The 23,332-nt window shown below is 44.4% G+C and overlaps 1 protein-coding gene across 4 annotated transcripts in view; it reads right to left on the minus strand.

Annotated features, from left to right (window-relative positions):
- Positions 1 to 3,434: 3,434 nt before the first annotated feature.
- Positions 3,435 to 23,332, minus strand: part of rerea (arginine-glutamic acid dipeptide (RE) repeats a) — a 121,407-nt gene continuing 101,509 nt past the window's right edge. For 2 of the 4 annotated variants that reach the window (XM_062391789.1, XM_062391791.1), the window contains 12 exons: positions 22,434 to 22,514; positions 11,876 to 12,038; positions 11,669 to 11,761; positions 10,911 to 11,110; positions 10,550 to 10,711; positions 10,363 to 10,476; positions 8,874 to 10,267; positions 8,093 to 8,309; positions 7,288 to 8,008; positions 6,031 to 6,201; positions 5,739 to 5,919; positions 3,435 to 5,646 (listed from right to left, as the gene is read on the minus strand). In XM_062391789.1, the coding sequence (XP_062247773.1) occupies positions 5,613 to 5,646; positions 5,739 to 5,919; positions 6,031 to 6,201; positions 7,288 to 8,008; positions 8,093 to 8,309; positions 8,874 to 10,267; positions 10,363 to 10,476; positions 10,550 to 10,711; positions 10,911 to 11,110; positions 11,669 to 11,761; positions 11,876 to 12,038; positions 22,434 to 22,514 (3,531 nt within the window). In that variant the 3' untranslated portion in view covers positions 3,435 to 5,612. Of the gene's footprint in view, positions 5,647 to 5,738; positions 5,920 to 6,030; positions 6,202 to 7,287; positions 8,009 to 8,092; positions 8,310 to 8,873; positions 10,268 to 10,362; positions 10,477 to 10,549; positions 10,712 to 10,910; positions 11,111 to 11,668; positions 11,762 to 11,875; positions 12,039 to 22,433; positions 22,515 to 23,276; positions 23,330 to 23,332 lie in introns of those variants that run through there. The other 2 variants (XM_062391792.1, XM_062391790.1) reach the window with 2 other exon arrangements.

The raw sequence follows: 23,332 nt of genomic DNA on the forward strand, positions 1-23,332 counted from the left end.
CGGAGCACAGGCGCTGCGGAAAAAGAAACATGCACGAGGACAGTGGGAAGGGCGAAGCCCAGGACTCAGTGTGCAGCAGCAGCAGCAGAGTCCCAGTGAACATTAAGTCTCTGCCAGCTGCATGTTTTATGACAACACATTAAAGAGGAGCCTGGAAGTCTAGTGCGTGTGAGACTTGCATTGTCTGCCCTCTGCCAGTGAGGAACCGAACCTGGCACGCTTTGTCGAACAAAGAGCTGCTGCGACTCGGACTGCAGGCCGCTCCCCTGATATCCAACTCAAAACAATAGAGGCAGAAGGGAGAGGGAGTGTGGGAGAACGAGAGGCAGAACGCATGAAGTTTGTGGTCGGCCTCCTGAGGGAGTTTGTGTGTGTGTGTGTGTGCGTGTGCGTGTGTGTGTTGGGAGCGGGTGAGGAATGCTTGGGTCGGACCCGTGGCCGCACCGGGGTCGATCTGTTTCTGCAGACGCGGGTGAATCCAGATCGTCTATGAGAGGAATGTGAGAGCAGGATATCATTAGGAGCAGTGGAGCTGCAGCCCAGGCCTCAAACACACAGCAGGCAGCAACGCAAACAGACACAGAGATAAACCGACACAGACGTGCACACACACTGGGAAGAGTCATTACAGCACACATGCCGGGAGTGAACAGTGAGGCTGGTCAAAATGGCAGCCAAGTGTTGGAGGATGAAATATTACACTGTGGTATGCAGCTGTACAGTACACAGCCCCCCCCCCCCCCACACACACTCCTCCTCCGTTCATTTTGTTCTTCAAAAACACTCTTCATGGCGTCAAACTAAGCCGTCATGTGAAACTCTAGTTTTCTTATGATCAGAGTACGATTACTTTATAAAACATAGTCATCGCAAACCAACAGGCTGATGGAAGAAGCATTCAAAAGTATGAGCAGCATACTTTAATATCTAACATGTCTCTTCTCACTCGTATGGTCTTATAGATTACAGCGTTTAATAATATAGAGGAGGAGGTACTCAAACATTTGACTTTAGTAAAAGAACAAATAAATAGACAAACAATTACTCTTATTAATTATCATTAATTATTCATGCCATCCGGAGGCCCTCCCCGCGGCCTCCATGGTGGACTTGATGGCTTTCCTTTTGAAGTGTGGACCATGCACAGACACATAGCCATGTAGCATATTTTATAGAAGGATAATGAAGAATCAGGTTCATTTCCCCAGCGTCCTTCATGTGACGGACACGGAGGTGATGTTTTCTGTAGGACCTCTGATCTAAGTGCTTAAAGAAACAGTGACTTTTTAGTTTTTAACCATGAAGCAGACTATAAAACCTTACTTTAACCCTTTGCTGCACAAAGGTTGTTTCGGTGATATGAATATTCAGACGGCTGAAACACAGGGACCAACCGTGTTTTTAAATATGATGCGTTTATGCTTCTCTGAGCCTGGTTCATTTGCATTTTTAAATCTTTTAATTACCTTTATTTGCACACATCAGAATTCGACAGCTGTGCCCGGTTTGTGAGATGTTTCACATCACCACAGGTAAAACACTGAATATCATCCCACTAAGAAGAAACGTTTAATCCAGAGGGAATCATGGGACCAGTGAACCAATATATTCGTACGTTTTTTCTTAGCTTTTCTCTTAAGAAGGCTCCTAAGAAAACTCTGTATAAAACCTAAAGATAAGTGACTGTTGTTGTCAATAAGTATTCTCCTCTTGTTTAAAATCTATAAGAGACTTAAACAGATAAGTACAAATTTGCTAATATATGCACTGATATCTTTTTTAGGATAAAATTGATAAGATATTACGGTCATTTAAATCCCATTGTAAAACTGTAGAACAGCAGATTTGGAAAAGAAAGAAACATAAGTGATTACTTCGTTCTTATGTTAAAACAAATCTCAGATAGGAAAACATTGGTGAATGTCAGAAACTTTGTAACAAACGATGTCAGTGGGTTTTAAGTAGAGAATGTTTTCTTAAGCACAGCTGCTGAATGAAGACCATCGGTTTTTTTTTTTCTTTCCACCCCATGCACATAAAGGTAACAAACAGGATGATGGTTCACAGGAGAACACCAGCCGTAAACTATCTGGTATCGTGTCTCTTGTATCTAATCCAGTCGTCGGATGAGGAACGAGTCCACCGCAGATTTACTGTGTGTGTCAACACGGCTCTTGTTCAGATAAACATGGCCCTGCTCGGCTCGGGGGCAGCCACAGATGAACCCGCCGGAGGAGCACGGCTACCTTCCGACTGAACGCACTTATAGCACCGGGGCTCCTCTCTGCCACTGAGCATCACTCTCTACAGGCAGGAACAGTGGAGCGAGAGGAAGGAGGACGGAGGAGATGATGATGACTAGGTGGAGGAGGAGGAGGCGCTGTGTCCGAGAACCTGCTGCAGCAAAACACAATAACACTGAGAGGACAGCAGAAGACATATTGCTATTCAGACAGAGGGAGATCTGTTTGTTCTCTATTCTTTGAGACCATGTTTTCCTGTGTGCCTGCCTGAGGGGTACACATAGTATTATGAGAAGGATTTGAGATGACACAAGTCACAGTCGCTCCATCGCCGGTGTGGAGGAGGAGGAGGAGGAGGAGGAGGGGAGATGAATTATTCAACCAGCCAGCCGCTGCTCGGCTCTGACGTCTTGTTGTGTCTTATGGGGAGGTGAAGCGAGCCGGCAACAACAAGCAGCACCTCCCCACAAGGCGGCCGTCACATGACAGCCCCGGGATACAGCATCCAAGGAACCTCGATTTTCCCGAGGACAGGACATCATTTCAGAGAGCAGCAGCAGAATAATGGCTCCCTCTCAAAATGACAGGCATCGCCGCGGCACACCATCACAGATTGCCAGGTCTATCATTCCCCCACACACGCAGGATGAAATGACAGCCCCGGCCCCGCTGATAGCAAAGCATCTCAGCCTGAGTAGGTGTTCCTTCTGGCTTAGTCTGGCTTTGATGTTATTATACCACAGCAGAGCAATATTCAGCCCTGAGATTCACTACCTGCTGCTGGGCTCATCTCTCCAAGCTCACTGTTTGTGAAGCTGAGAAGATGGAAGTCAGGGGGGGAAAAAGGAATCGAACAGCAATGTTTGATCTGTTCTCGAACACATTTCTCCCGTCAAGCACAAATTCTATTATTCAAGAGCAAATGTGGGACACGAGTGTTATCAGAACAGTCATTCTGCTCAGCCGGAGACTCACTTTTACACAAATGTAGAAACATAGTTTCTCCTTTCTGTCTTAGCCGCTCAGTCAATGAGCAGCGAGCGATCTTAAGGATTTGCCCTCAAAACAGGATTGTCTCATAGCTCCTGGGATTCTGCTCCAACTCAACACACAAACATCTTTGTTTACAGAGAAATAAATGATTCAGTCACGAATCAGACAGCACAAGAAAAACCAACATGAAGGTGCAGGTTGTGGTGTAACTTAGTCGTTTATTTTAATTCCACAAATTTTTCAAAAAAATTACAAAATACTCAAATGGAGAGAACACAGGACTCACAATTTTTCTTATTATTTCTACTTTTTGTTTACATTGTGTCATCCCATGGCGACTACTCATATATACAATAAGCTTCAAGATACCAGTATATATATAAATCTTAGCAGTCAGAATTTACATTCTGCTATTGCCGCTTTGAAACAAGAAGCTAAACCATTGACAACACTTAACATCAAAGGTTTTGGAGACACAAAAAGTGGGGAGTAAAAGGCGAGGGAATTATCAGGAAACGAGGCAAAGGATGATGATGATAATGATGATGGCGAAGATGATGATGAGGAGTACATCGTCAGAAGAGAGACAGGAGTCCATGGGAGATGGCAAGACAGAGTGACAGGTTGTTGTCAGGGCTTTGAAGATGTTTGTTTTTTTATCTTTAAAAAGGGGGAATGAGTTCAATGATGTTTCAAACCGTTCAAATGTAAATCATACTGCTTCGAGAGAAGATATGATCATTTTAAATGCACGTACAGTTTCTTCATTTGGTTAAAATAAACAATAAAAGCCACAGTTTTCTAAGTGTCATGACAGTTTAAACAGTCTTAGTGCACAGAACAAATGCAGAAAATATGTCTTGGATAAAAAAATAGTAATGAAGTTGGGCTCATGTGCACTGATATGACGCGTCAACAATACTGGTAACAGTCAGTGGCACATAAACACACAGGAGAATGTGTGTATCCCTCAGGAACCAAGGCATATGAAAACATAGTGAGGACAACATGCACACACTCACTCTCTTTCTCTCTCTCTCAAACACACACACGTACACACACTCGTCAACTGTCTACCTGCTGGTGGTCGTGTGTCAGCAGGACCCTTCTTGTGTCAGAGTGAATGTTATTACAGCCCATAGCGCTGGAGGACCGCTTCCTCTGACATGAGCCCTGCAACAAACATGGACGACTGGACCAGGTGAAGCACCAAAACACAAAACGAGCACCGACTCACAACCATTCACACGTTTAAAAAACAATCCTAAAGTCCTGTTAGGCTCTGGTCATAGCGAACACCGTTAAAATTCAAGTCCAATTCATTTAAAGGAAAATGTCTTAATTTCAGCCTAATGTTACTGATGTCCACATTATTAAAACCATTCTCTGTAAAAACAACAAAGTCGTGGAAGCATCAATCCACGTTGTTGACTTAAATATTGATGTTTAAAGAAAAGGACTAAAACCAATCGAGTGGGGCTCAAGGAAACTCTTTCAGTGCAAGCTTTGTTTTTTTTTTCTTTTTAAACTCCGGCTCCGGCGTGCACTCCACAGAAGCCTCTGCGACGACCGCGTCACCTCTTCAAGTGTCTCACATCATTTTTAACTCAACGAATTGAGTTTGCACATTCTGACAACCCGCGGCGTGTCAAAGGTGTGTGTGGTGCATGGGCGCGGTGGCTGCGTGGGGTTTATGGTTTACACCGTGTGTGCGGATCTAGATCTAACACAGTGATGTCAGAGGAACGTCTCAACTGAACGGCAACTCTCTCCGAAACTGCTCATATAATGCCATTGTGCTCCCCTCTGAAACAAGGGATAATGCTTCAAAACAACTATATTGGAGGTTGAAACGACTTGGTTTGGAGTCCACACCTAGTAATAATAATAATTATAATAATAATTATATGTTTATATATACTATTTACAGACTCAAAAAACGCCATGCTGTAGCTTTTCTTAAAATTATGAAAAACCTCCAACAATGTATTAAAATAAATGTTGAATTTAAGATAGCACTTGTTATTTTTCAATAAACGGCCTGACCGGTGTTGTCTTTTTTTTGTTGATAAGCACAGTGTCTTGTTCTAGCACCTACAAAAAACGTCAGGGAAGCTTGTCATGCAGGAGTCTTGAGGACGTTGTCACTACTGGCTATATACCAAAGAAAGTCAATGTCTTGAAAAATCATAATTAAAAAAAAGTCCTTGACAAGAACAGAAACCAAAATATCAGGGGAATTCTCAGACGATCCACTTGTCCTTTTTCTGTTCTTCCAAACTGAATGTGTCAAGGGGAGTCTGGAGAGACTCTGCCAGACCGCTCGGTAACAACTTCCTGTGTCCTGCACCCGTGTGTCGCCGCCTCCCTCGGCTGTTACAGCTGCTTGTCGCTCTCCTTTTTCAGCCGACTGAAACACAAACCACGTTGAATATTAATAATCGAAAAAAACAAAACAAAGGTACAGCAACTTTATCTTTATCTTAATGAGTCTCATCTGACCTGTAGTAGTCCTCCTGGCCAGGCAGTGGTCCTCCGTGCATGTGATGGTGTCCGTGGAGCCACTGCTGCTCCATGGCCAGCCTCTGGAGCTCCGCTGACTGTGCATGCATGGCCTGCAGCTGGTGGGCTGCGGACATTTGCGGCGGCAGACCTCCTTGTAGTTCCCGGGGGTATGGCGTACCTGGAGGAGGGGACAAACAAAAGATCTGATCAGGAAACGTAGCAGAGGGGAGACTGATCGATCAGATATTATTTTCTTGTCACAATGAGCTGATATTGGCCGAGAACCTACCGAAGACTGGGTGGCGCAGCATCTCGTGTTCGTGAGGCTGGCCGAGGAGCGCGTTGGGGATGGCGCCGGGCGGGTAAGGGAAGCGGGCGAGGTGGGGTCCGCCTCCCAGGGGGTCCACTCCCAGGGGGTGGCCCCCAGAACCTGACGGACAGACAAGACATTCCCCCCCACCTTCGGGCCATCAGCATCGTAGGGTTCAAGGTGCACTCATTGACAATTCATGCAACAGACATTAGGGATACACAGCTTCATATTATATTACTACTCTCAAGGTTGAGCCAAAGAGCTCAGGGACCACTGTACTTATATTTATCAACTGAGCAGCATCTGTTGCCTCTATCAGAAACTTTAGATATAACTTGTTCTCATATGTCAGTGCGAGAGCGCAGAGAATAAAATATAAGGTGGTGTTTCGCGTCATACGGTAAAAACTACAGAGAGTGGAGGTTAAGTTGATCTACTTGACTTTCTCATGACATCATTTTTTACCTGCTCAGCTATATTCAGCTGATTTCAGCGTTTGCTTTACATCATCATCATCTTAGAGTTTACTGTGCCCTATTCTCCTGTTCGCTCTCTTCTATACTAAGTCTTTTTAACAAGTATACCTCTACTCACTCTGATTAAAAACATGTGACTGGCATTTGTTTTAGTTTTATCCAGAGTCTTCCATACTGAAATGTTTTAGTTAATAATGTTATAAGTTTAAATAGGAGGACCTTGTATTCTTAAATGTGTGCATCAAGCAGTATTTATCATAAATAGGTTACAACTGTTCAATTTAAAGTGAAATTAAATCAAGTGATTATATAAAAAATTAACCAGCAGCTCATTTACAGCTCGTTTGCTTAGCTTTGTTATCATCAACAACCTTTTCATATCAAAATCTATAAATACACAATATTTCACAATAACATGACTCAAACAATAAAACATTAAGACAGTTAAGATAAAGTTTCATAGACTAATTTACAATTACAGAAAAACATGAAAGTTCAAACACAGGGTGATAATGTCAGCAAAGGTATAAAAGACGTTGTTGTACTGACTAGTTTCAGATGGATTTATCGGTCGTCATATTTAAAATCTATTAACAGGAATATCGTTGTTCAATAATATGAGGGCATACAACTACTACTCAAATGATAAATAGGAGCATTTAGTTTCTCCAAATGGACACTGTTTTTAATGTAACTACTCAAATGTGTTCTAATGTTAACAGAGACAGTCAGTTAGCTAAGCAGGGCTTTCTTTTACCTTGGTGAAGAGGATCTTGCTGGTGGAGGTGTAGATGGGAGTGAATATGCGAGTGCTGGTGGTGGTGCGGCGTAACGTTGAACATCTGTAGACGGGCGATGGGGTCGTTGGCCACTGTGGCCATCCTCTCAGCATGGAGTCTCTCTGCAGCCAACCTCTCTGGGTAGCTCATTTCTGACCGCATTTGGGGGCCGCCGAGGGCTAACCGCTCTCGCTCTAATGGGTTCAGGCCTGGATGGAAGGAGGCGAATGGGTGAGGGCCGGCCATGGGGGGCAACGTGATGGCCCCATGTCGGGCAAAGTGCTCCATGGGGTTTGTAGATTGGTGGAGTGTGTCCATCTCTGGAGGCTTAACCTCGAAACCTGGCTTCATCCTTTCCCTCAGCTCCCTCTCGCGGATCTCCCTCTCACGCATCTCCCGCTCTCGAAGCTCGCGCTCCCGCATGCCAGGGTCAGCGTTGTACAAGCTGGGCATGTGATAGGCCAGCAACTGGTCTGCCGGGTTGAGGGACACAAAGAAGGGGTGGTTTCGATTGGTGGGGGACATGACGTGGGGTCTGGCGTACTCGCTGAGGGTGCGCAAGGCGGGGGTATCAGGGCCGATGTATGGAGGCACAGCTGCAATCGTAGTGGGGGGGCCTTCGTAGTGTTGCCGCATGTGGGCGGGGCCCATCATCTGTTGTTCACACATCCTGGCTTCATGAGAGGAACTTGAGGCTTTCTGTGACGACACAAACAAATGTTTAGAGGCATAAAAACAATACAATCACTGCCAAATAAAAGTGAGACAGACCAAATCACTCACCGCAGCACGCTCCGCTTCCCTATCCCGTTCCCGCTCTCGTTCTCGCTCTTTTTCCCTCTCCCGCTCCTTCTCCTCTCTTGCTTTCTGTTCTACTTCCCTCTTGGCTTTCTCCAGAGCGTCCTCTCGTTTTTTGGCCAGTTTAGATGAAGCCAGGGGAGTGAAGTAGTAATCTGTCCTCGCACACGAGTTGTAACCTCGGTCCAGGTGCTTGTAGAACCTGTGGACACGACAGGGGAAAAAAAATCTATATTAACACATTTACCATGAAAAACTGACCTTAACCTCTGCATGACTCATGGCAGGTTAATGTCAAATTGATGAAAATAAATATTGTATTCGCTCACATTGGTCCATTATTTAAAGGAAAGAAACTCCCTTAGCTTCACATACAAAGTACACATTAAAATGCTCATTGCTATTCATTGGAAGTCTCAGAACCACTTAACCACAAGGCAACTACAGATACTCATATTCTGATGCCATAGTTCACTATAATTCATTTCCCTGCTCTCAATCCCTGATAATTCCTAGCCATCGGCCACTCAGAGCTCAAAGCTAATTGTGGCCTTGGATGCTGTTTTGCTAAGGACATTTGATTTTGTGCCTACATCAAAGTCTTAAAACCTGAAGGCAGAGGCGCTTTGTTGTTCCTTGTGTCTGAGAGCTAATCAGCATCCCCAGACAAGACAGTAAGTAGCTCAACAGACAACTGATAAATAGCAGCTTGCGCAGGTGTATGTTTTTGTCTTTTAAGATGTGTTGGGGTCGTTTGTAGACATACCGTGCTGACTGGCTGGCATGGCTGGGTATATTGACGACAGTAGGCTCTGGGGAGGGGCTTCTCTGTGGGGGTGGGGGGCTCTCGGGCTCTTCCATCTCATCTAAAGGCTCCTCTTTGATGTGTACTGGTGGGAGCGCTGGGCCCGGGCCGGCACAAGTGACTGAGGCAGGCAGCGGCATGGAGATGGAGGACGATGGAGCGGAGGAAGATGGAGGCTGTAGGCCAGGCATAGAGTTTGATGATGATGATGACGATGATGATGACGGAGGGCCGGTTGGAGGTAGAACTGTATTGAAAGGATGGGATGAGAATGGCGGCTGAGGCGGCCCGTTGGGGTGTGAGGCTGCTGCGGAGGGCGGCAGTGGAGGGGCTGGAGGAGGCTGGTGGCTGGCGGAGGGTGGGAGGCTCTGGGACTGGGTGAGAACTGGAGGCTGGGCTGGGGGAGGCAGAAGTTGCTGCCCCTGAGGCATGAGCTGTAGGGGAGGTGGGTGTGCTGATGGAGGGTGGTGGGTGGACAAAGAGCTGAGTGGCTTGAGGGCAGGTGGTGGAGGCAGGTTTGAAGGCATCTGAGGAAATGGAGGCGCAGACACATGAGGTGGATGTTTGTGGGACTGTGGGTTGGGTACCTGAGGGATGGGTGTGGTTGGTGGGGGCTTGATGTGAGGCATGGATAAAGGGGCAGGGGGCAGGGGCTGCTCTCTGGGAGGCTGCCCTCCACTCTGAGCTGATGACTGCGACTGGGAAGGAGGGGTGTGCGACCTCTGCTGTGATTGGCCAGAGATTGGTAGGGGTGGGACCTGAGACTGACCTATAGGGAAGCCCTGAGGCGGCATGGAATGAGGGTGAGGCATGTGTGAGGGACCAGGCTGCAGTGGATGCGGCATGAGAGGCATAGGCCCATGGTGCGAGCTGGGTAATGACTGAGGTGGGACTTGGGGGCCAGGAGGCGGAGCCTGAGTCAGAGGTGAATGTGGAGAGGGAAGCCTTGGAGGATGAAGGGACGCTCCTGACTGGATAAGAGACATCGGGCTTGGCTGGGGCAGGATCTGGGGAGGTAGAGAGATGGAGGCCGCTGTGGGGGAAAGCTGTGGGGGCAGGGAGGGGGCTGAGGCTGCAGGTGGAGGAGGTGCCGAGGAGGCTGCTGAGGTGCCTGGCTGACACAGAATGACTGGAGGGTGCTGGCTCTGCAGGAGCTGCTGCTGCTGGGCAGAGGAGTCGGAGTCGCTCTCATTATCGCGAGGGCTGGGGATGCTCGGGGAGGAGCTCCGGTTGTCCTGGTCAATGTCCTTAGGATCGCTACTAAGCTCCTCATTGATGCTGCGCCCATCAGAGCTCTCGCCCTCTCCCTCGCCTTCACCCTCGAACTCTGAGGGTGAGTCTGGTCGACTGAGCTCCTTAGGGACAGAAGAGAGACAAAGTTAAGCGTGAAGACTTGAGGTCTATGCAATCCATTAAAACACGAGAGACAATACAAAGACCAAAGACTCACTTGTGTCTTGGACTTTTTGGCAATGGTTCTATCTGACTCCTCTGTGTCCGACGCTCCCTTCTCTCGCGGCCGTTTGGCACTTTTCATAGGTGAAGGAGGCTCCTCTTTAATCTTCTGTGGAGCATCAAAACCATTAGGCTACATTCCACACAGATAAGTGCATAATGAGAGTCTAGGTTGTGTTTACCTTGCTTGGCTTCTTCATTGAGTCTGTCTTGCTGTCAGTGCTGTCGGTACTTGCTGCGCTGGGTGAGGTACGTCCGCTGGAGCGCAAATCCTCATTAGTAGGGGAGGCTCGGCCATCGGGACTAGCTGTCTGCTTCTTACGACCACTGCGTAGTGTTGACATCTATTGAAAGCAAACACAGTCAACATAAATCATCAGTTATATTAATCATTTTATAAATCTTAACATGACATGTCAGTGATGTCCCTGTACTCTAGAGACGACGAGCTACTGCATTGTAGCCTGGCTCTGTTTTTCTCCAGGGACAGCTCTGAGATTATAGTTTTTTGAAGGTGAAAATAGAGATAGAGAGTGTGCGCACCGAGCCTCGGTTCCGTCGGGTCCTCATGCTATGCTTCCCGCTGAGTCCATCCTCTTCCTCTTTGACAGGTTTGAACATAAATGGTGGCGGGTCCACAGGCTTCTCGATGGGGGGCAGCTCACCGTACTTCTTGAAGTGAATACGGCAGTCTGTGCACAGCAAGATGTTCTCCCGGCCCCCGTGGTGCCAGTCCTTGGAGGCTGAGGAAAGCCATTTACAGTTGTGAAACAGAATCGCTCACAAGTGGTCATAAGAACAAACAACACACAAAAATGATCTTGCAAATGCAGTAACATTATCAAACACAGATAATGTCCTAACTAACTTTGTAGTCTATGAATATAATCATAATAATCTAATAAAATAAATACATTTTCATGGAGGAGCTGAATCAAGGATGATGTAACTTCCCACTTTATTTACATTAATGTACTAATGAGGTCTGTATAGGTTAACTCTATAAAGCAGAAGTTGTTAGCCACCCCTGTTGTTATGGCAGTAACCTAAGTGTGATCAGATGGGTGCCTGGCACTGGGAGCCAGCTGTGTGGGAAGAGGGGAAGGATAATGATGTGGAGAGAGTGAACAAGCTTTGGGCTCATGTCTAATTTGATCAAATTAGTCCTGACATCCTCTCATGGCCATCTGTCACAGAGCACCGCATTGAGCAGGCTCACACTGATCCCGATAAGGACAGGAATAACCAAGCAAGTTCGTATGACGAGTGTGAGCGGCTGTGAAAGAAACATAGTGTCTTACTGGTAGTGAAACAGTGGCGGCAGGCGTAGCCCTTCAGCTCCTCTCCGCTGTCTTCGCTGTCAAAGTCATCTTCACTGGCTGAGCTGAGGTCCACTGGAAGAGAGACAAAGAAGAACACTTACTACACATCGCTCTAACAGCAGAGGATATCAGGTATCGTCTCCCCCTCTCCCCTCAGCTGCCATTCAACGGGTCAAATGTACTTACAGAACTCGCTGGAGGGAGGACGTGAGGGAGTGTTGACAGGAGTTGAAGCAGTTCGTGTCTTGATGCGGCGAAAGACGGGCTGGCGGCGGTGTCTGCGGTGGGCTCGACAACTGGCTGCTTCTGGGGTCTTCTTCCAATAGTAGTAGAAGGTAATTAGCTCTCCCTGGAATGAAACATGAAATAAACGCTGTTAAAACAAGAAAAATATATAACAAGAAAACAACCACACATATTTGTAATGAGGCGAAGGCATCAGGAGACGCCTCGTCCCCTTGGCATCCACAACGCACATGACAACAGTCATGCATCAAAATATTTCTCTCATGAAATCCCGAAAATCAAAATGCAATATTTCTTGAAGTTCTTGTGATATAAAAATTCCAGACAGATTGACGAAAATCACAGATCACGCTACATCCCTTGCAGTAAACTGAGTGCCAGAGGAATAAAAAGGTAACTGATTTAAAATGCCATTAGGACTATTCGTCAAAATTGTTGAAAAATTGTCACTAGGACATATCTGCGGATAGGTTGAAGAAAATACGTGGAATGCACATAAGCAGTCAGCATAGAATCTCATAGTGAAACGCCATGGAGCGGGTCAATCCACGCCAGGATTTGTTGCTGGCTGGGCATGTTTTTGCTGTGGCCCTGTCTGTCCAAGGATTAGGCGAGGAGGCTCACTGAATGCAGGGATATTAGGATCAGTGCATTGGTGGCTGCCTGGGTGGCAGGAGCTTGAATGGGAACAAAAGAACATGTCAGGCAGAGCTTTGGCGCTACAAATAGGGAGTGAAATGGCTCCTCGCCCCTACACTGAAAGAGTCAATTGAACTTTAATCAAACATTCGGAGGGGTGCGCTTGCCAGTGAGCGAGGCGGATAAATCCTGTGTACAAAAGGGTGCCAGGAAATCAATACCCAACTGAAACATTAACACGTGCAATCATGGATCAGAAGGCACTTTGCTGAGGCAGCCTGTGCATGTTAACTGCTGCTTTCTGGCCTCACTCATAATACACAAGTCTTGAAATTTGGCGAAAGGAGTCAGGGACAATCATCCAGTTTTCCTTGGGGCTTTGCACTTTTCCCCCCTCACCATGAACTCTCAGTTGTAAGTGGTCCTCACTGGCTCTATAACAAATTCATGAAGGTGCGGTGTGACTGTCGGGTGAGCAGTAAGTCACCTGTAATCTTTAAAGCCCAAAGGGCACCCATCCACTGTCTGAGGTCTGTATAACTGCTGTTCAACAAAGCTCCCAGGGTTTAATGGCTATTGATTGTTTTCCTAGCGCGCTTCAGCATTGAAACCTGACATAAATTAGTCAACGCATTGCTCTCTAAAAGACATTAACAGCTTATCTGCAACAGCTTAGAATCCTCTATCAAAATGTACCAAAACAAACAATGGCAGGAAAAGGATTTGATCAAATGGTCGAACTGTTGTTAATGGTTATGAAAAGCTCCTGACTCAACATGGTCACAAATCCAGCAATTTCAAAGTCTAATAGGCTGGTATTAATGCAAAGATAAAGGAAACAGCAGCTTTAATTTCAAATTTCTTATCTCATACAAAACAAAACTACTTGAGGCTAGTAGGATTGGTTTAACAGTTTGGGAATGATCCAAATTTGTTTCTTTATCACCAAATTGTGTGAGTAACTGATGTTAAGGATCAAACCAGTCTTTCTCAATCGCTGCTTTGATTGGCAGAAAAAGCTTGACGCAGTCGGCTCAGACCACTTTAATAAGATCTCCCTTCATGTGGCTCTTAGGGGAAATTCATATCTCCCAGTGGCTGTAGGACTACATCTTATCAAGAGAAGCAGTGCTGGAAAGATTTACTCAGGGTGACTGAGCAAAATGAAACCTCAAATTTCAGGGTAAATTAATGTGCTGCACTGTGTCATGGCAAATTCGCCGCTCAGGTGTTAATCTGTCCTGAGCAAAACAGCTTCTGCTAGGTTGTTTTTTAGACCTCGAGACTTCTGTAAATGGGCACATGTGGAGTGGTGCGATGAATCCACATGCAGGAGCTCAGCCTGGACAAATTAGTAGGACTATAAGTAAAGAAGCATAATTTCTAAAACTTGTTATGGTCAATGCTAGAACAGAGCAGGTAATGATTATTATATCAGCCAAAAGCTCTAATAATGTTGCTGTGTGTTTGTGCATCTATTTTAGGTGGTAACAGAACCTCTTAGTCATTTCTGAGCGTGCCTCCCTCTTCATGCTGGCTGGCCAGTTGGGAAAGTAGGGGCGCAGGTGCTAACTGAGGGAAGGCAGGCATCCTGATGTGAAATCTAATTGAAATGTGCAGATCAAAAGTGTTGAGTGGTGCTGAGCGCTGGCTTTGCTCTGTGCTTAATGACTGTTCTCAGCAGTGCCTCTCTGCCTGCTCGCTGCAGGCTGACACATACACAGCCTCAACAACAGCTTGGCAGACACAGGGAAAGGTCACCCTGCCTCTCCATCACTTTACACTGTGTCAAGCACCACTACAATAGGCTGGAGCCAATGAAAACATTAACTTGGCTTTTGAAGGGGATATTAAGGTGCAGCGATGAGCTGGTACAGCTCGAGGTAATTAGAAAGAGGAAAACAAAAGACCCAGCTCGAAAAAAATGTAAGGAAATATGTTAAGTATGTTGAGCTGAAAAGTAATTTCTGGTAAGAACATGAGGAAAAACAAGGGTCCATTCATATATGAAAACTGTAAAAAATGGATTTGTTATACGATGATCAAGCATACTATTAAAACCAGCAGCCTAATATGTGTAGCCCCCCCAATGTCACCAAATCAGCATGTATCTGACAACCCCCAGATGCTCAAGGATTTTGATATGGGGAATTCCACATATCATGGAACTATTGTCATGTTCCTTCTCCTTCTTCCCATCATGTATCCTGGTGTCATCCGTCCACATGATGTTAACATAAAAGAACGATTCATCAAACCAGGCTACTTGTTTTCATTGGATGCCCATAGAAGAAACTTCCTGCAGTTGACAGATCAGCTTGACTAGTCTGCACCTGAGTAAACTGCGATGCACCATGTGTTCTGACAGCTCTCTATTATAACTGAATTTACTTTTTCAACAAGTTGTGCTCTGCTAGCTCTTCTGTGGGATTGGACCACATGGGCCAGTCTTTTTTTCCCCACACATGCATCAATGAGTGTTAGGCACCCATGACCAGGTTGCGAGCTCAAGGTGGTCCTTCCTTGTTCCTCTTTTGGTCGGTTCTAACCACTGGATATTAGGAGTACTCCACAAGACCTGCCATATTGGAGACGCTCTGACTGAGTCATTTAGCCATACCAATTTGGCCGGTGTCCAAGTCTCTCAGATCATTACACTCAACCATTTTTCCAACAAGAGGTGAACTATCACGCTGCCAGCTTTTATTCCACCTATTAATAGGTGCCATTGTAAAGAGATTATCATTGTCATTCACTGTCAGTGCATTTAATGTGGCTGAGCTGTGTGTATTCTGCTTTTAGAGTCCATGCGTGCAAATTTTCAATTGAGTTGTGTAAACAAAGGAAAGGCCGATGTGACACATCACAGGCAAGGACATAAAACGTGGAGAGGAGTTCGATATACTTGGTAGTAAAGTGCAGCTGTGGTAGAGAGAGGCTGTAAATTGGTGTCAAGGGGAGATTGACAGATTACCTCTGTGAGTCTGCCTGCATGTCAAATTTGGTTCCTCTGAATCGACATGCTGCAAGTCCATTCCCTCAAATAGACTTTGTACTTTTATCTATCAAAGGCACCATTTGCCTGCAGCAAAACCTCAACTTACATTACCTTCCATTTCTTCTCCCTGATTGTATGTTTAGTTTGTGTGGACCTTTGGAGGATTACAAGTCATGTGGCCATTTCTTCATAAAAAGAAGACGGAGAATCTGTATCTGCAAACAGTTAACCTGGATCCAGTGAAGAAAATACATGGAACTACTTGAAACAGAAATCTACATTGGCCCTGGCCTCCGTGCCATAATTTCCCCCCAGTCAAGTAAATCACTGCAGAGCGGCAAAGAGTGTGCTGCCGCTCTGCAGAACATGAGATAGTGACAACATAAGCTCAGTATTATAAGGAGTTTTAGACTGCTTCCATCTGCAGGAGCTTTCTGGTCTGTGGATTATCCGACAAGGAAAGGGCTTACCCTCCTATCACGACACTCAAAGCTTCCATTTCAGTTACTACCACTTTAAGTGGTTGTCTACAAACAAACATGTATGGATGTTTAATTCAAAATTACATATGGCAATGCTTCCTTTGCAGTTTCATCTGTCATGAAGGCATTTTTTATTTATGTGCTCTTTAGTGTATTAGATCAGACAGAGAGGTAAGTATATAAGTATTTGTTCTTATTTAAGAGCAAGCGAAAATAAGCCTCTCAATAGGGTATTAATACGAAATAAAAAGCATATTCATATAAATTCAAATCTCAGTGAGTGCCTGTAGATTTAAAAACTAAAGTCATCAGGTGAAAAATGAAACTGGATCCTCTCTGGATACTACAATTTTATTTTAAAATTATCTCTGAAATGATCATATTTAGTTTTATACTCAGGCTTGTGTTTTGAGCCATTCTATCTCCTTTCGTGAAGATTGAGACTTAATAAGGCAAACCATGAAACCCCTGTAGACTGCAGTATTATTGCGGGTGGGAGTGCAGGATCCTCTGCTGGGCTTGGTGGTCCTGTGTGCGCAGGCAGGGCTGAAGGCGAGGGCTAAACTCATGTATATACGCCCTCATCCCCTCTCAGGCCCAGGCCTGAACAGATGGTTTCTGTTTTTCCTGGCAGATTTGTGACAGAGCCACAAAAGGCCCCTGCTTTGACATGAAGCCAAACGGTTAAGGCCGTTGCTGGCAAGAGCAGGGGAGAGAGCAGGGAAGAGAGGAGAGAACAGGGGAGAGCTGAGGAGGGGGAGGAAGAGAGGGAGGGTTGAGGGTGGAGGACAGCGGAGAGGGAGAAATAAAGAGCTAGCAGAGGATAAAAATGGACAATCAACCTCCTATCCGACCACAAACCTTCCTAAAAACATCTCTTGACAAATAGAAATTTCAGCTAAAAACATAAGGGCGGTTTAGTCACAGCCGGGGAGCATAGAGCAGAGGGAGCATGTGATTTCTGGGCTCTGGTGGCTGATAGTGAGTTGTGTAAACATCCATTAGTGCAGCATGAACCTGTACTCCTCCTGCTTCTTCCACAGTCTGCAGCCGGAGGAGGGAGGATTGCTTCCTGACTCATTTCAGTGAGGTGAAGGGGGAATGTGTTGCACTGAGCTATATCCAACTGGGGTTTAATTATGTATGTTCTCGACCCCTGGACTTGGTATTCTTCATTGCCTGTGACAGGTTGTATAGTGTATTGTTTCAGTGAGTGGTGCTTGACTTTTCTGTCCTTCTCATCCTGACTGTAACTGTAGGAGGGAACGTTGTAAATGTTTATGTGGTTAGGTGGGTCAGAAGCATACTTGTGATGCCTTCAGGGCCATTTAACAAATTGTGGAGTGAGAAGGGTCATGTTTATTTACCTTAAATCCTGTAAGAGTACTCTTACTAAAGAATCTAAAATATCTAAAAGATGCAAATGATGCTTTAACACATCATATAAAATACAGCAGGTTAGTTTGATGCAAGAAGCTAGTTTAGTAATTTATGAAGAAAATCCTAATTAACTAAAATATTGACTACACATCAAGTGTCTAGTTAAAAAGATAGATGAACACCCCTGCAACCTGAGTTACCAGTAGAATACAAGGTCAAACATTTTTTTGTATATTTTTGTATACATTTAAAACTAAATAAAAGTGTTGCCATCTTTAAATTCAGCTTCATGAAATACATTCCAAATTTCTTTTTCTGAATTGTAGTTTCTAAATAAATCTGATGTAGTTTTTTAGATTGTGTTATTACTATTGCAGAAACTGATTTGTCGAGGGGGATTTGTGAAATTAAATCCAGAGGTTAAAAATTCAAGGAATCAGTCACAGGCATGTAGTGGACTCAAAAATAGACCTGGCAACACAGTGACACCCTTAAGCCCAGCGGCAGACGATGGCAACTGAGTAGTCAGAGTACCTTGGCTGGTGGTGCATGGTGAACGTGAAAGGCAGTTAAATAGACAGCTGAACCTTTCTGCTGTAGAATGACTGAATAAGCTATGCTTTCACAGGTCAGGGATGCACATCCTGAAGAATCAGCACTTATGTTTTACCGCTGTAAGCGCTTTCGTCAGTGAAAGCAGATTGGATGGCAACCGTGCCTCTTTGCTGGAGGGTCGATCCAGTGCGTTCTGCTGATAAGTTAGTCCCCAAAAACCACAACAAGAAGCCAACCAAACAACTCAATTGATGGAGCTCGGGCTCTCTGGGCTTCAAACTACTGAGCTTAGAAAAAGAATTTTGCCTACACTGGGGCCCTGCTAAATCGCCTGTGGTCTGCTAAAAGAACATCGATACACGCTGGATGGGCCTCCATCAGCCAACAGCGGTTTTACTGCCTAAACACGTTATATCATTTATCAAACACGGAAGCTGTTCTGTCATACAACAGACAGCTGTTGCCAACTGGACCAGGCCCCTGTAGCTGGTTTAATTAGTGTTTGAACCAAAGTATTTATAATTACACTCATCCCCAAGGTTCTGGCTGCTGAGCTCAGGACATGGCAATGAATTCAACTTGACGTTTGTACAGATTGTACTGGGGCAAACATCTGCTGTGAGGTTGTGTTGAGAACACTGTTCTCCTGTTGGCCATCCTGCAAATGACAGGGCCTGTGGGGGGGGGAGTGAGTGCTCAGTTTCCTCAGAGAAAAAAGTAGCTTATAGACGGAACATTCAGCACATCATCTTCTGGTTGATCTGAACGCTGCCACAAACAAGGCGTCGTTTTAAATATCAGACATTTAGCTCAGGTCAATTAATGCTCTGAACATTTTAAAAAGCCTTGTACTGTCACCTAACACAGTTAAACCTTTTAATAAAACAATACTACAATCCAATGCATAAAAGGCTGCTAAATCAAGAAAGGTATAACTAAGAATGTATTTTAAAATAGTTCTTGCTACTCTGCATCAATATAGTGTTTCATTCTATTTTCTTTTCATCTATGCAAGTTTACAAGTGCAAGCAGACTGGATTATTAAGAACCTTGTGTCTTTTCATTTTATGTCAAAATCTTTTCCAATAATATAAGTCAATAATAAGTCAGCAGTAATATTGTGCTATTATATGTGCTTTAACATTTAAAATTGGAAAATAAAAAACAGGATGTATAAATTAAGCCTCAAGGGAAGAGTGAACTTACACATATTCTCCCTTAATATTTTGTTCTGTACTCGTTTAGTTTGACATTGCTTCGTTGAGGTTATTAGATTACAGTTCCTCTGAGTTGTATTGCGAGGCATTTTCATGATCTCTAAATACATAATCCACTGTTATGAGAATATAAAGGAGATGAATTACTTTTATTTTCATGCAATTTATAATCTCTCTCATAGGACACAGTGACACAAGCTGTACTGAATACGATCTAGTGATACATTTTACTTTAAAGAGGAACTATTTCCCTCACTGAAAATAGCCTTGTCCCCCGAACAGTAAACTTTCAGTTTTGATTATATCTTCCTAAATGCACATTAACAACTTTTAATTCAAAAGTTACCTTCCAGAAATGAAATGGCCTGTGTTCCGTCCTATGAGGAAATAAGACCAAACTAAAGCATTCTAATGTGATCTAATTTTCAGCCGTCATTTTCCCTGTTCAGCTGCACAGCAAACTGAGCTGATACAAATCACCTCAGCATATACTGTAAAACCACATCTTTAAGAAAACCTCTCCAGTAAAAATATCAGGCGCTGAGTTATCTGTGATCTGCCATTTCAGCATATTTAGCTGTTAAAACACTGGGAGCAGTGAGCTTGTGTTCCATGACGTCCTCTCTGGAGTTGAGGAAATGGTGGCAGCAAAGCCAGTTGCAGACGGTCAGACGACACACCCACTTCCCCCTTCTGGGCCTTTATGTGACTTTATATAAAGCATTCCTGAGTGTTAGTCAGGCCTGGTGTGTTTACACAGCACTGGGTGCTTACCCATGGCACTGGCTGCTCGAGCCCCGCTGGCGCTTCTGGGGCAGCGCAGCTAATGGAGGCTAGTGGGAGGAACAGAGATGGGCAGACACGTTGTACTGGACTTCTGGATATCAGCCCAAAGGCTTTAAGCCCTGCACAATGGCTCAATAACAGTGGTCCGGCAAGGGACTCAGGGCAGGAACACCTGCATTTCCACAGCATGCTCCTTTTCCGATGGCCGTGCGGCGGACAGAGATTTTACTAGAAACTAAAATATCTTGCGGTTTTGTTGTGCTCATATTTCAGAGAAAGGATTTAAGAATGAGCAGGTAGAACATAAATTGAGCTTTCCCTGGGTAGTGACAAGCACTTGCACAAATAAGCCTTAAAGCAAAAAAAAAGAAAAATGAAAGATAGTTCAATCATAAGCTGAGTTTTTTCCCCGTGTAACAAGCCAGGCTTTTCAGTTTCTATAATGAGTTAACGCCTCATCTTACCTCTGCTCCCACCGTCTCTTTTACTCCCCCCATGCTCTTCCAGTCATTTTCTCCTCTTTTCACGTGTTTAAAGGGCAGTTTATTTTCCATTTGCGCGGGGGGGAATTGTATCTTTCTCTGCTCTGTGGTGGTAGCAGGCCGAGATCCTAGAGGAGGTCTATTGCCTCTCCTGCCAAGTAGTCTCCCCCTCCAGGTTGAATTGCATTAATACCTGCTTTATAGCCAATCAACTGGACTTGTCATATATTTCATAACCAGTCAAAATAATTGAAGAAACCTCCATGAGGAAACTGTATTCACACACTTTAATCTCTTATTCAAGAGGCTCAGATTGGTTTAGAGGAATAAAAAATGTAGCACAAAGGCAGTGACACTGAAGAGCTCTGGAGTGAAAATATTGCATGATATGTTGGGGGTGTTTGAGAAACAGGGCTGACATATCCTCAGCTCACAGCAGACGAGGAAATGAAGCGGGTGAAAAGCATGACAAACACCTTTGATTTTCTTTTCATGTCTGTGTCGGCACACTACCAGCAGGAGCAGCTTCACACAAACAGCCAGGTCGGCACTGCTTCCCGAATAAAAATGCATATCTGATAATATTAACAAACAGCTAAGTCAAAGGTGTTGAGGACTTTAAAGCAACATGTACATGCACAGCATGTAAAAATCATCTAAAGTGTCTATCCTGTGCAGCAATATGAGACTAAGATAGTAAAACACTGAATGTCAGCTTAAAGTCGAACAATGCAAAGTGTATGTGTTGGCTGTGATTTGTTTTAGTACATTCAATTTAATAAGGTTAATCATTGTTCGGCCTGGATTTGACCCATTTGTACCATGAAACAGGTCACACAGTTGATGATTAACACGGTGACGCATGCGCACAATCACGCTCGCACACAGAGGAGGGAAACTGACAAGAGGAACATCCCTCAGTGGGTGTACATAAAATAACACAATAACAGGAGTTCCTCAAACACTGCCAAGAAATTAAATAGCTTTATCGGCCATAAATCAAAAGCTTTGCCGTGATTGACAAAGCTTAAAACGACAAAGAAAACAAGTATGATGCAGCAACAACAATCAGAAATACTAATTGTGTTTTTAATACAGTTACAGCCACAATAATCTGTGTTTTAAATGTAAACAGAATTATTCTTCCAGCAAGATTCAAACAGCAAAACAAATCTGTAAGTAATATTACATTATTCATATTTAACTGAAGCTGTTAAAGGATGATCAGTGATGTTAGCAAAGAATTCTGCATATTATTTACTTTGACTCAAACTATGTGAATTTAAATGATCAAAAATCATTGACTGGTCCTTGTCTAAATTTATAGGTGCTGGGATTTCATTTGTCCCCTATCTATTTGCTCCAACCTAAATTTGACACCATCAGATACTGAATACAATTTACTTTTCTGCGCCAGCCTCCATGTTTATTCTTAAACTGTTACCTGTGGGTTTTTTTATTCTGAAAGAAGCAATTATGCTGCACTTCAGATTCAAAATGTAAAAACACAAAAAAAACTAAATCTCAAGTACTGCTATAACACTTGAGCATAAACAGGAGACAAAAACAGGCAGCTCTTCAGACTGGAGGTGTGCAGTAAACACGGTGGCTCACCTCACATCTGTGCAACTTGTTTGCGAACAGAGGGTGCTAATTAATGTTCAGAGTGCCACTAGTTAAGTACCAGTGGCTGCCTGCAAAGTGCATTTAGCCTTTTCTCCTCAGGTGTACTGTGTTATATTTATTTTTTTCCAGGCAGCCTGAAGAGAGAGAGCTGATAATCCAGCAGCACAGTCGTCTGCAGGGTGCACACACATCTCATCAATAAGGCCTCTAGTTAAAACCCAGCTGCGCTCAAAGTATCTCACTGTAACTGTCGGATCCTACGGTTATTCATCACTCTTATTTTTAAACCTTCCAGCACTACGAACCAAATGACACACACGCATTTCATCTTACCGTTTCTTTGTTGGGCAGCAGCTCTTTCCGGATTCTGAAGAAGTTTTTGCCGAACTGTCTCAATCCTTTAATGAAGCGCTTCTGCAATTTTTCACAGAGGAAAGAGAGAGAGAGAGAAAAAAGAGCAGTTAGTATCTGTGAAGTCAGCGAAACTGCTCCCCCTTGAAGTTACCGGGTAACAACGCCACAAAATAACATTGTTTTCTTTTGACTTGTCTGTGGTTGGAGAGGTTTTATGTGTATCTAGAAACCACTGTAGCTGTTTGAAGTCCGGAGCAGACATACTGCTATGTCAGAGCAAAAACCAGAGGAAATGACAAGTGAGGTGGGGAGAGAGGCCGAGATTACACTCGTCTTTTCATTTGGACACAAACAATAATAATACGGACACATCAAATCTACTGTAAAAAGGTAAACAGTAGAACAAGAATCCTCAAAGTTAAAACCTGAACCTGACAGTGTAATAACAAGTTAATTACTTATTGAGTGTGGTGGAAACTTCCCACAGCTGCCTGCTTATTTTGGACATTTTGAAAGCAAGGCAAACATGTCAAAATGGAAAACTGACAAATCTTTCCCGACTAGAGGAAAAAGTAAATGAACGGCGCGATGAACGAAATCGCAACTTCGTAACAGCGGATTAAATCTGACATGAAAACGGAATCCGAGTGCGCCACATCACCGCGACGAGCACGAAAACAACACCGAAATGAAATGAATACCAACAAGCTGTACCACCTAAATAGATTTATTCTCCTTTAAGAGCCACAGGCTGCGAGCCACAAAAAAAAGCGGAGGCTGTAAACATTGATAACATGCGAGGCAGACGACCAGCAGATTTACTTTCTGGTTCCAGAGGCGAGCCCCGTCCCTCAGCGGTCCAAGCCGACCGTGGCCAC

Source organism: Platichthys flesus, chromosome 7 (assembly GCF_949316205.1).
Source record: "Platichthys flesus chromosome 7, fPlaFle2.1, whole genome shotgun sequence".
Taxonomy (NCBI): Eukaryota; Metazoa; Chordata; class Actinopteri; order Pleuronectiformes; family Pleuronectidae; genus Platichthys; species Platichthys flesus.